Below are 13,811 nucleotides of genomic sequence, written 5' to 3'. Positions count from 1 at the left end.
AGAAAAACATCCTGCAAGCAAATCAAGATGAATGCCAATCAACGCTCATTAAAGAGCAGTTGTAATCGAACCTTCATATAAGCTTTGTGCAAGCAAATCAGGATGATTGATGCAATAAACAGGTCGTCTGGAGGAGCCCCAAGTAACTCACAGAACTGGTGTTTTGGGAACAAGCGCTCTCACAGCTGGGCCATTGGGAGAGTGGCAAACACCTTACCTGTGTGAGAACAGAAAGAGTTTGCCCTGTGCTCTCATTTGAAGAGAAGGAATACCAGGAAGCTTTGGCTACATGTGGTAAAAGGATGATTTCACAGGAGCCAGTGGTGTGAGGGGCTGTGTGCAATGTCCTTCTGGCTGAGCTGCCTGCCTGTTGTGTTTCTGCCCTCTCCTGGATGAAGCAGATTAGGACACTGCGACTGCACTATGGCTGCAACATCCAGTCAAGGGCCAAACTGAGGGCTTATCCCTGCTCTTTCCAGGCACAGGTTTGCACTTTAAAGCTCTGTATCCGAGCACCCTTTCGTTTCTTCTGGAGCTTTCTCTGCGAAAACTGGCTGAACCAGAGCAAACGGCTATTCGGGCTTTCCACAGATTTTGCTCCAATTCAGTTTTAAAGAGTGGGTCTTCATAGGGAAAGCTCCAGAGCAGAAAAAAGTGGTGTTTGTACATGGAGTTTTAAAATGTGGACCATGCCTAGAAAGTAAGGAGGAAAGGTGCTCCAGGAGCATGGCATAAGTGGGCTCATACCAAATTCCTGCAAAATGGGTATTTAAAGTATTGTAGGAGCTAGTGGGAGGAGGAAACTGAGCTCATCCCATTCCAGTCTTTCCTTCCTGAAAAGCACTTCTCCCCAGCTCCTTCGTTTCCCGGTGGGGTTTACTTCTTGCTGCCTCAGCAGCAAATAGTGAAAAAAACAAACACATGGAGGAAAAAGAATTAGCTTCTGCCCCAGCCACTTGTGCATGGTAGGGTTGTAGATGTGGCTCCATCATAAACCCCTCTGGGCAGTGGCTGGCATTAGGGTTGCAGCCTAAATCACCTTTTGCAACCCAGCCATGAAAACTGCTGCCACCTGAGCCAGCTCCTGTGTGCCTGCTGACTGATGGAGACAGCAGTAGGGCCGGCATGAAACTTGTTTGTGGACCAGTGCTTGAGATGACACTGCCATACTTCTGGTTTGGCTGTGGGGTGTAGGATATTATCCTGTGGGGAGGTACCTGAAAAGGGGAGAGCCCATTGCTCAGTATTAGGTCACAGGCTTTGCATACATAGGGTTTCATAACTGGTAGCATGGTTGGGAAAGACTCTTGGGGAAGGCATTGGAGAGTCACTGCCAGATATGGGAACAAGTGGTCTGGATCACCACATGGCAGCTTCCTGTGCTAATCTACCACAATTCCTGGAACATTGGTTGTGTCCCTTACCTGGTCGGGGGGCACTTGGCTCTTCCGCAGGGCTTGATTCCTCCTGCTTTTTCACTCTGGTCTTTCTTGGCTTGGCCTCCAGTGAAGTAGCCTCCTGCCGTTTCTTCTTTGGCTTCTGCTCCAGCAGGTGAGGCTGCATGAGGGGACATGGGTTGTGAAGACCAATGCAACATCTCTCTCCTGAAATGACCCCCCCCCCAATGACCCTCTTCCAGACAACTGCTGAGAGTAGCCTGGTGACATGCTGCCTTGTTCTCTGATAGTAGGTTGGGGGGCTTTGGGGAAATGGCTTTGGGCTTTTGGGGAAATGGTAGTCCAAAGCCTACACAGCAAGCGTGGCCCATAAACAGTGCACTGTATCTTGTTTTGATAAACTTGTGCCCCATTCTTGTTAGGAAGGGGCCCCAGTTTTGAGAGAAGGAAGCAAGCCCTGATGGTTACCATGAGAACAAGGTGTTGGACTAGATGGGCCATTGGCCCCATCCAATTGGCTCTGCTCATGTTCTTTTGTTCACCTGACAGGTGTGTTGAAATCTTTACCATCTTGCTGCCCTAAGCTTTGCAACAGAGAAGAAATCCAAGGTCCTGTAAACTCAGGAGAGAGTGGCATAGTTCAGTAATTTTAGACTTATGTGGAGGCTCCATCTTTAGATGACAGTAGCGTGCCCTTCCTACCAAATGTGGTAAGCTAGCCCTGCTGCGTTTGGGGACCCTGGACATCAGCTTCAAAGTCCTGCCCTGATTGAACCGCTGATCCAAAACACGCTCAAATGGAAGGGGGACTTCTCCTATGTAACCAGAATGTGGAGAGACCTCTGTAGCAGAGCAGAGGCATTGAATGTGGAAGGTTCAATCCTGGCATCTTATAATTAAAAGGTACCAGGTGAGGGAAAGGTCTCTGCCGGGGACCCCAGAGAGCCAGTACTGCATTAGAATGGCCAAATAGTCTGACCTGGTATAAGGCAATTTCTTAGGAGAACTGTGGATAACAGATGAACTTTCTAATAAAATCTAGTAGCAGTGGAGCCTGGTCTATAGGGGTGATTGGGACTCTGTCCCACCAACCTCAGCCTGCTTCCTTATTATACAACCATTCAGGGGACAGGGCTGCCTATCATGGACTCTGGCTACATCTCTCTGCCTTCTGCTCCACCAGTACCAATGGGCACCAACCACCACGGTCCAATAAAAAGGATGAGGGCTGTGTATGTTGCGAGTGGAGAGGGACCGAGAGCATTACTATTCCCACCACTCTTCTCTGCCCTGATATTAGGCTACAATGGAAAGAAAATTGTGCAGCAAAGTAAACAGATGACAAAGTGTGGGGATGGGGCACTGTTGGAAACAATTCAGGTGATTCAAATGAGCAGCACTGATTTATAAGCCAAAAGAAGGCTGAGCATGACTCCCTGTGGTCATGCACATCTCCAGGACTATTATTCCTTCACCTTCGTAAGTAAGTATCCTTCCTAAGGGACTGCCCACCTTTTTCATTTGATGAGCTATCTGGGCCAAGTCCAACATTTTTTAAAAAAATTAAAGGCCCACAATAAGAGAGAGCAGGGGCTTTGAAATTGCCCATCAATAGAGTAGGCCAACAAAGGGCACAGATCACCAGGTCTTTCCCCACTGTAGTGAGATGTACTGCATTTCTAGTTAAATTACGGTAATTATTTCTAAAATTGAATCTGTATATACGAATCAGCACGTGCCATTTTAATGCAAATCGTGTTCCTCTGCCCCCCCCCATTCAGCAATAAGTGACTACCATAACATATTCCTGAACTTAATGTCTTTCTTGCCACTCAATTTACATTTTGAGTCTTTGCTACTAAAATAATCCCGAGGTGAAAATGCTAATGGAAAGGGAAAATAAGCAAAATGGTTAAGCTGGTTAATTTATATTGGGTGCGGATTTTTTCCCCTTCTCCAGCTTGGCATCTGCTGGTGAGAACATGAACCAACCACACAATATGTGTGCATATGCAACATGCTTACAAAAGCAAGTGAGTTGAGTTGGCCCTGAATCAAAACCGTGAAGTAAACAAAGCACTCTCATATTTGCAAAGCGCGAAAAGATGTAGTAACTCAGGCCCACTCAGAACTGAACAATGCAGGGAGGAGTAGATGAGACACACAGCCTTTAGTTGAGGAGGGCCTTGTAGGCACCAGGATAGTAACTGGGTGTGTGTCAGAATAAACAGACAAGCCCCATGCGGCCAATATGCAAAACCAGTCCGCTCCTGCCAATCCCACATGCTTAAAACTCATGAATCATGCCTTTAGAATGATAAGGTTGGTAAAAACGAAAAGAGATTTAGGGTCTTTTTTATGTGGCTTCTGGGTGTTTTTTGTTTGTTTTAAATAGGGAATAAACCATAAGCACATTATCATGGTGAGGTGTCTTATAACCATCAAGGCTAGAAGTGGCTCCCCGTCTGTGGAATGCTCTCCCCAGGGAAGTTCGCCTGGTGCCTTCATTATACACCTTTAGGCACCAGGCAAAAACGCTCTTTTTAACCAAGCCTTTGGTTGATCCGATTTACATCCTATGCCCTTTAAAATGTTTTTTTTGGGGGGGGGGTATTGGGTTGCTGTTTTTATTTTTATTAGGTATTTTGTAGTTTTATATCTTTATTCTATTCTGTGAACTGCCCTGAGACCCGGTATATAAATTCAATAAATAATAATAATGATTTAAACTGAAGAGAAAAGTGGGGGGGGGGGGGAGAGAGACTTTAAAAAAGAAAACAATACTTTGTTTTGCATTTATCTCAAGTCAATTATTTTTTAAAATAATTGTAGTTAAGTAATTTGCTCCTGTCACCCCAATAATTCTGGGCACGTTTTAAATTTCACAACCAAGCAACCAACGAAAATGTGACGAAACTACACAGCAACTGAACAATGATGAATAGGGCAGAGTCAAATACACCCATCTCAATTATTTTAGGCTGCATCACAATTAGCACCACTAGGTGGCTCACTGATACCTATGGAGAAACTAAACCGTCTGGTTTATGTAGTGGTAAAAAAGCGAATAAGGAAAGGTGCTACTCAGCTCTGTTGAGTCATCTGGAATTTTTGCCATAGGGTGATGAATGTGTATTGCTCTCTAAATATGTTGCAGAAAATGTAAATGCGTATGCTGAAATAGTGTGTGGGGATTTCCCAGAAAACTGCAAGGTTAAAGTCAATATTGCCATATGCACCAGTTGTTGGTGTGGTGTCCTCTATCCAGCTGCCAGTACATACAACACCTCTCTGAGGTAATGGTTATTGGGAGTTTTAACAAAATTGCAACTAAAAACAGCAACCCACTGATGTGTACTTAAGTCATGATATCCAGACAGCTGGGAGGAGTGCAGTTGTTGCGCCAGTGTGTCTGAATGAGGAGTATGAGGAGACCTCTGAACCTAGTCACACCATGACATATTATTGTCAGTTGAAGAGACACAAAGAACCATATGAACTAGCTACTAGTTTCCTGAAATTCTTAAATGGCAGCACCATGACAATGTTTTTGTAGAAGGGAGTAAGGTACTGATTTACGAGTGGTGCAGAAAAGTAGGAATGGTTCACTGTGGAAACGCTGAAGAACTATTTAACTCAAAAAGATATGGTGGCTAATCTTCATGAAGGATTTTTTTTTAATACCACCATTAGCAACTGGTGTGGCTGCATTCTTAGACACCTTGCTGTGCTAATGCCCAGTCCTTCTGTGTCAAGGGTTTTTACATGGACCTCACCACTTCAGAAACAATAATAAACCAACATATCACCTCTCTGAGGTAATGGTTATTAGAGTTTTGAGAGAAGTTACTTCACTAACATCACATTACTATACTTGTTTACTTAGAAGCTATTGAATCCAACAGGGCTTGCTCCCAAAAGAAGTGAGCATAGGATTGCCGCCTAAATACTCTACTGTGACTTCTGAAGTAAAATATCCACTGAATATTCAATAGCCAAGATTCATGGTTAACATTTGACATCCAGTTTTTGGTAACAGTACTTCCAGTTGACAGAATGTGAAGTTGAAGGGAGAGAGAAAACATGAGAACATTTACCTCAGCTTCTCACATATAAACAACATAGCAGGAGCAGAACCATGTTACTAATTTAAGCCAGAAGCTGTGCCGGAATGCTCCTCACAGAGGTAACATCTTAGTGTCTCCTCACCTACACAAAAATAGTCTACTGAAGACTTTTATTTTGCAGTGGTGGTGGATAAAACCTTGACCTTCTTCCAGTGCAGAGAAAAGTTTAAATTGCAATAAAATATGCCTTCTTAAACTTGACAAGCAGAGTTCATACAACACTAATCTCATTATAAGGGTTATTTATGTGTTTTTTTAAAAACAGTTTATTAAGTACTACAGCCTTGTACCTGGCACTGCTTGGGAATCCTAAGATATTTTTTTAAAAAAAATAATGAGTGCAGTTTTGAAAGATTTAGCTCACCATCTTGATTCAAAATGGAATCTAATTGTATCCAAACGTAGATAAAAATGTGCTCTCAGGTACCATGATGCCAAATTTTGTTGAGTTATCTTAAGAGGTACCCAAATGCAGAGCAAACAAAATATAAAGCAGAAGACTGACAGACGATAGAAGGTTATATTCAAAGCACCCCAATAAAAATAACAACAGCAATAATAACAGGAATAACACAACTTACCAACCAGGTCCCCAATTGATGGCAAACAGGGAAACAAATAAGAACATGTTTATTAACTTGGTCAGGTTAAAAAAGGAATACTGCTACTGAGAAAATATTGCACTCCAATATGGAGAACTCTTTGGCATATGTAGATATAATTTATCTCAGCATTGTTACAATATGAGCTTCTTACTCAACACCTGAAAGGTCATAATTTCCCTCTCTGTGTTGCATTAATGGGGAGAGTGACTTCCTTCCAAATACAATATTCTAGGATCAATCCTGTCCCAGCAGGCTGAGGGGAATCATATTTACTCATTTTTGTTTTATTCATTTATTTTTTTAAATTGAACTGTAGCTGGAAATAGCTAGTATATCTAAGAAAATAAATGCTTTAAACCCACTAGGGAGGGATTGCATTGTGCATTATTTTCTTTCTAAGGGGCTTAATGAGAGCTTGTGTATAGTGATCCATTCCTTCAGTCTACCTTGGGAGCATTTTCACATTTCCTTTAAATGTTGGAAGATGTTTAACTCTGCCTGAACTGGCCACCAATTCATCTGCTTATGGAAATGCTTAGGTAACTAAAGCCCTATAGGGATTTGCATTGTACGGAACACTGACCATTAGACAAAGAGACAAAGACTGATACTAGAAGACCTTTTGTAAGGAATGGACATCTCTCTCTCTCTCTCTCTCTCTCTCTCTCTCTCTGTGTGTGTGTGTGTGTGTGTGTGTGTAATGTCCTTGACAGGAACACTCCACGTTGCAACAGGAACACTCCACGTTGCAGCTCCCGCTTGTTGTGTAATAAAAGGAAGGCACAAGTTGGACGCGAGTGGAGAGTGATATGTCCCACCTTCTTTCCTTATGTCAACTAAAGGCTTGTGTGTCTCAGTATTTTCAGCTGCCTCTTATTTAAAAGAATCATCTTAGAGCCTCAGCAGCTTTAAACTTTCATATTGGCTTCCAGAAAGGGCATAAGCTGCAGACACACAATATGTGGAGTGCTTTTGTTGAGAATGTTCCTTTTCCACTCAGTATTCTGCTTCCTGGTCCAGGAATCAGTCAGCATTCCATGGCCACTGAGCATGCTCAGTCCTCATTGGGATGCTTTGTGTATCACTTCCCCCCACTGGAGATATATATATATATATATATATATATATATATATATATATAAACAGTCCTTCTGCAAACCTTGATTCCCCCACTTCCAAGCCTGTTGATACCTTCCTTTTTTAGTATGAGTGGTCACATTCTAGCTACATAAACAATGGCACTCACTGCCCGCACATCAGAATTAGGGGGAAGGATTAAAACGACACTAGACCTCAACTAATCTGCACAGTCAGATGCATATACATACATGTGCCTAAATGTGGGTGTCCTGAACAATATATTGCATTTGAGGCATCAGTGGACAGCTCACCAGTATACTGTCTCACACAGAGAGTAAGAAGACCATGACAAATATGGCTGTGTTTACCTACGAAACACGGGCAGTATAGAATGAATATCGTGAGCCAAAAGGTGCTCATAAATAGCCTGTAACAACAACTCTGTTCTTCTGAGATTGAGGTCACTCGGAGCTACGGTGCAGAGGAAGAAGCAGATGGATCAGATTAGGTGCCCTGCATCTAATCCCATTTATCGAGGGCTATATATATGATTGATCAAACGGGAAGTCATGTATCTTGTGCAAGAAAGGTGCTAATGCAAAGCTGCAACCTAGCGCCTGGAGACACCTATGGTCTTCTTGTGCCACACTATTGGTAAACAAATTATTTCATTGGCTCAGACTGGCTCATCCAACCCTATGCCTAAACAAGGAGGAAACAGGACATGGTCCAAGATCTGACCTGGACTAGATGTTTCTACAGTGGAGTCACTGTGGGGTAATGAATAGAGATCTGTACTGGAGAGATGTGGGTTCAAATGCCCACTTTAACCATGAAGATTACCGAATGTCATTGAGCTAGTCACTATCCCTCAGCATAAGGCTCACAGGGCTGTTGTAAAGATAAAATAGGACAACCTCCTGTGTATCTGTTGCCCCGAGCTCTTTTGGAGGAAGTGTGCAGTACAAATGTAAGAAACAAAGTTTTGGGCTTGGTTACTGTGACCCCACTGGACCCACATGCTTCAAGCACATTCAAAACGATGTTTTTGAGATAAACCAGTCTTCACTGAAATATGCTTTGAGGAATTTCTTGCACCATATACCCTCTTGAAGTTTGAGCTGCAGAAATTTCCTGCACCTTTGTCCAGCTTCATGGTAATAATTAGGTCCAGGGACCTCACCTTTGCTACACCCTTGTGCAAATTAATTGAAACAAAGCATATTTTCTATCTTACTCGTAATCCTGTACTCAAAATAAACACGAAAAGTCAGTTGGTCATTATGGTGTCAGAAGCCTGCAGCCAATAGAAGGAATGATGCGCTCGCCACAATATATTGAGGTTCTACTAAAGAGAGTTATTCCAGAGCTGGAAAAGATATCCCTGACGGTACTGGGATATTGCAGCAGGACCTAGCCCCCTGTCACACATCAAAAGCGGCGAAGAAATTCATGACAGAGCAGCAAATACAGGTACTTGATTGGCCAGGGAATTCCCCAGACGTAAATCCCATTGAGAATTTGTGGGCTATATGCAAAAGTCACCTCCTTGCTGTAGACTGTGCGACTATGGAGAAGCTCATTCAGGCACTGATTCAAGTGTGGTACAGGGACCCAAAAATCAACAGGGACTGTTCGAAACTAGCAGACTCCATGCCAAACCATGTTCAAATGCTGCTTAAAAATATCAGAGGTCATATCCGTTACTAATGTACATATATGTGAGTTTTGTACAATAAACTACTAAATCCATTGTTTGTTTCAATTACTTTGCACAAGGGTGTATTATTTAGCAACCACCTTTCTCAATTATTATTTTTTCAAAATCATCAGTTGCTCAGAAGAAATGAAGCATCACTTCAGTTCATTGCTAGACATGGACAGGACCTCACACACCGGCTCAAACAACTAACATTAGCCGCTGCTGTAATAGGAGCCCCGAAGAGAAGCCAGAGCTTACACAGACACATTGCAGGCTAGAAAAGAAACCAAGTATTAAGGGTGGGTGGGACAGATTTTCCTACCTGCTTATTAAGTCTCTGCTGCTGAGGGCTCCCAGGTTCCTCACTTGCACTGAGGGAAGATGGAGAGGAAGACAGGGAAAGCAAATATGAGGTATTAGGCAGGCTTACTTTAGGTTATTACCTGAACATATTTATGGAGGAATTCCTAGCCATGTTATATCCTCCAATAATTAAATGTGCCTGAGCACAGCCATGGTGCCCAGAAACTATGTGTGATCCTTTCTCGTGTCAGCAGGTGGCATTATAGCTTATCTATGGTGCTTCCAGAAATTCACAGGTGCTTCCAGAAGGGATTTTATTGTGGAATCAGTGCTACTCATGCCCACAAGTTTTTTTTGTATTTTCCACATGACTGATATGATGGCTCTCCAACACAGCTCCTCCAAGACAGTGCAATTGCAGCTCTGAATAGGAGATAGTTCTAGTTCCTAGACTGTCCCATGTGGGTTTGTAGACACCAGAGCTTCCTGGAGGAGCCACCTGTGTCACTGGACTATGATGGCTAGTGGTCTGACTCCTTGGGATGTCAAGAGAGCCCTGAAGAGAGATGTCCACCAGAGAAATCTCATTACCCCAAACAAGCCAATAGCTAGAGCAGAAGGCAGTTGCCCTATAACTAGCTGGAAGGCAGGCCTCAGTGGATGGGGCATCCTGTTAATGATGGCCTAGCCTCATTATAAAACCAATACTTTGCTAAGGCAACTTGGATCTTTGGCTTCAGCTGCATGAGCACTCTCCATGGTCCTGAACCCACACCTTGGACTCCCTCCAAGGTGCTGGCGCCTTTAAAACCATAAACCTCTGACCTCCCCTTGCTTGGGCCACCACACCTTCTTGGCGGTGGGCATCCCTGTGAGTCACAACAAATGCCAGTAACAATAGAGATTTCTAGGATGGGGTCGAAACCCATCACACCAATAATACTTAGCATTTATATCATGCTCTAAAGAGCTTCACATCCATTGACTTGTCCGAATCCTTACATCAGCCCTGTAGGTCTGGGATGGGGAACCTGTGGCCCTCTGGATGTTGATGAACATCCATCTGCTCCAGCAAGCATGTGGATGATGGGAATTGTAGTGGGATTTACTGGTAGTCGACTGATAAATACTGGTAAACTTCTGGAGGGTCACATGTTCCCCATGTTTGCTCTAGGTAGATTAGCAGACAAGATGGTGGCAGGGGGAGGTTCAGGCTGAGAGCTTGTGCCTCGCCTGAGTGACTAGATGGGTTCATGGTTGAGATGAGACGCCCATCAAGGTCCTCCTCACTCTATTACCACCACTGCATATTTAAAAGTTACCCCCTTCACAAAATACCCAATTTCTTGGTGCTGACCAGTCACCTTTTTAGCTATTTACATACCTGCACTATTCAATAAAAAAATAATATTTTGTCATGCACCCCAACATTAAATTTAGTATAGAAGCATCTCAAGACAATCTCTTGGAGTTTTGTGAAGATGTCAGGACAGCATAGAATCTGGTTAGTTTTCATTATATTGCTCACCACAAATTCAACACTTTCTGGTGCAGGGGTGGGGGCAGTTTTTGTGTAAAACCCATCTAAAACCCTACATTACATTGTTTCATGACTCAGCTTAGTAAATGTCCTCTGAGTATTGCTATGGCCTAAAGGTAGGTTAGATATTTCTCCAAGCAGTAGCCTTGGTATTTAATGGACATGTAACAAAGACAGCTGGGAAGTACCAATAAATGCAATATCATTCTGAATGGCTCTTTGAGTTATTTGATGTTTTATAGATGCATGTAACTCCTAAAAATTAGAGACAAATTTCCAACTGTCCCAAACAACTTATAAGCAGTAGCCTATCTTTTAGATGGATTTTGGTTGCGGGAGCCTATTGTTAGCTATATTTCTGTACTGTTTTGAATAGTACTTTTAATTGTTTTTATGGTGCATTTGTAAATTGCCATGAGATTCACATGAAAGGGGATTAATAAATTAATAAAATAATAACATTAACTGGATCCAATGAGAGCCAAAGGGGCAGGGCCTTGCAATTCAAAGAACAGAACACTGGGATGAACTTTCATTTTTGTTTTGGCTCTGCTATATTCCCTTAGTACCTATAAATTAAATGGAATTTAAGCTACAGGAGGTGATGCATATATATTTCATACCAAACTGTATGACGGAACAAATACTGATTAAAGTATAAATCAACCCCCTCCCCTAATGAACAGTATTCCAGGATTCAGATTACGCCCTTTTAAAGTACAACATATTCCACAACATAATTTAATGTAAAATTCAATCAACTATAATGTACAATGCCAAATTTTTCCTTTACAGCGATCATTGCTTTGTATAACCTAAGATCAAAACAAATGACTCAATTAATTAGATCCACATTTCATTTTTCTTAATTTGCCTAACTCTTCTTCGGCAAGGATAATAATATCGTATTTCTAAAATCTCATTACAATTCAAGAGCTAAGATCTAAGAATGTTTGCAAACAGAGGCTTAAAGCGGTTTTTGTTCATTAGATTTATATTCAGGCAACATTTCCATGTGACTACCATAGGACATCTAACCCACTTGGGTGCCAGAAAGCTGATTGTGTTCCTAGTGAAGGTGTCCAGCTTACAGAAAATATGTGTGTTCTTCCTCCCCTCCAGCAGATTCATCTTTTTTAAAAAAATTATGATCTTCTTTGTCTGCCCTAGAACAGAATATATCACCCCGCACTAAGAGCTTCCCCACCATGCCTACCATGGTGAGGTCAGAAGAACCTTAGACATTCACTGGGCGCCTGCTGAGGTTCATGGCCCTGAAAGGGACTCATGACTGATCCCTGAAACCTCCCAACCCTGCTCTTCCTTCTCCTTCTTTCTGCCCTTGCCTGTTCTCCCATGACCTCTGAGCATGCAAGCAGTGACTGAGCAATATCCTCCACTAGCCTTGCACTTGCCCTCTGGGGAATTGTGTGGATGGAGCCCAGTGGAAGAGGCCAAGCAAATGCATGGCAGTGACGGTGCTGAGGAGGAGGAGGTGGTGAGCCCACTTGAGAGCAGGGGTGAGTGGGAGCATCTTACTTAAGCCTACCTGCCTGCCCCCACAAAATAAAGACCCTGGAGCCTGCACTGAAGGACCTGATAAAATAAGTTTCCAGGAGTCTTCCCTAGTGACTATCTACCCACACCTAAGGGTGGAGGGTCCTTGTACTTACCCATCTGATGTCCACACCTCACGGAGGATGTCTGACTGAAGGGGCATTGCTAGCAGCCAGTCTCCCTAATTTATTTCAGAGGTCCTTGGTCCAGGAGAGAGCAGGAATGCAGACCTGGGATTCAAAGCCACTTCTCTTGCAGACCTATGGAAAGACAGCTCCTTCTTCTTTCCTTCCCCGGTGCTGCCTTGATCAAAGAAATCTGTACAAGAAGCTGTTTGCTGTGAAAATCAAATGGAAGACTTCAATGCAGCCGGCCTGTGGGTGTTCTCCTTTGCCTTTCCCATCGCCCTGTCCTTGCAAGGCAGCTCTAGCACTTCGTTCTGAGTATCTCCCCCCACAGTTTGAAATGAAATCCTTGATTTATATACACTGTGCAGCGGCATATAACTTCAGCATGGGCTTCTTGGGCAACCGAGAGAGAAGTTAGCGATGCCTCCGTGAAGCAGGTGATGAGAGGGAGTTGGGAAGCAGAGGAGATGATTAACTTTTTTATTTCTTCAAACTAGGTAATAGGATTTCAGGGGCTGACGGACTGCCAGCCAGGCCTCCTGGGAGATCTGTAGAATGGAACATCTGTCACTGTAATTCATTTAAACAGGGCCATGGGAAGATTATTGTAACTATGCAACACTGTGTCTGCCTTGCCAAGGACTGGTGCAAAATGTGTGAAACCATAGATCCAGGATGGAACTTTGCATGCCTGTGTGCCAGAGTCTCTCTCTCCCCCCCCCCCCGCCCCCGTTCACAGCCTAGGACAGCTTTTCAGTTGCATCTCTCCGTAGCAAAACTGTATACACACCATATGTTTAAGACATATAACTTCCTCCCAAAGAATCCTGGGAACTATAGTTAAGGGTGCTGGGAATTGTAGCTCTGTGAGGGGGGTAAACTACAGTTCCCAGGATTCTTTGGGGGTGTCATGTGCATTAAATGTATAGTGCATACGTAGCCCAGGATGCAAATGGAGGAAGAGTCTGATGGGGGTGGGGCTGACCCTGGAGTGAGATCCACAATATGTGAAGTCATGAAAATGAAACAAATGGGGGCAGGGGAAATGTCCAAATGGAAGCATATGAAATGTCAGGTGATTCAGTACATAGGAAAGTGATTAAGATTCTCTATTACTGGCCAAAACAGATGTAGATGGGAATTTGAAATGCCATAGATTGCTTTATTAGCCAAAGCCTGGGAGAAGAGGAATGTTTTTGCCAGACAAGCTTCCCCATACCTGCCTAGAACTATTCTTCAGTTTGTATGCTTTAGTCTGTTTCCCATGCTTTTCATAAATTATCTGCAGAGCCTCTTATCTATTTATATAAGATTGAATAAGTCTTGAAACCAATCCTTTCTCCCTGTCCCCACCATTTACCAGGTTAGAGTG

At 43.2% G+C, this 13,811-nt stretch overlaps 1 protein-coding gene across 3 annotated transcripts in view; it reads right to left on the bottom strand.

Moving 5' to 3' along the window:
* The window catches only part of TULP1 (TUB like protein 1), a 38,628-nt gene that overhangs the window by 19,658 nt on the left and 5,159 nt on the right, over nucleotides 1–13,811 (bottom strand). Inside the window, exons 2-4 of one of the 3 annotated variants that reach the window (XM_083445772.1) lie at nucleotides 12,428–12,648; nucleotides 9,234–9,282; nucleotides 1,425–1,557 (exon numbers count right to left, since the gene is read on the bottom strand). In XM_083445772.1, the coding sequence (XP_083301898.1) occupies nucleotides 1,425–1,557; nucleotides 9,234–9,282; nucleotides 12,428–12,474 (229 nt within the window). In that variant the 5' untranslated portion in view covers nucleotides 12,475–12,648. Of the gene's footprint in view, nucleotides 1–1,424; nucleotides 1,558–9,233; nucleotides 9,283–12,427; nucleotides 12,968–13,811 lie in introns of those variants that run through there. The other 2 variants (XM_083445774.1, XM_083445773.1) reach the window with 2 other exon arrangements.

Source organism: Podarcis tiliguerta (assembly GCF_965153285.1).
Source record: "Podarcis tiliguerta genome assembly, chromosome: 6".
NCBI lineage: Eukaryota > Metazoa > Chordata > Lepidosauria > Squamata > Lacertidae > Podarcis > Podarcis tiliguerta.
The sequence above is the reverse complement of the archived record's forward strand: the minus strand, read 5'-3'. Positions and strand labels throughout refer to the sequence as shown.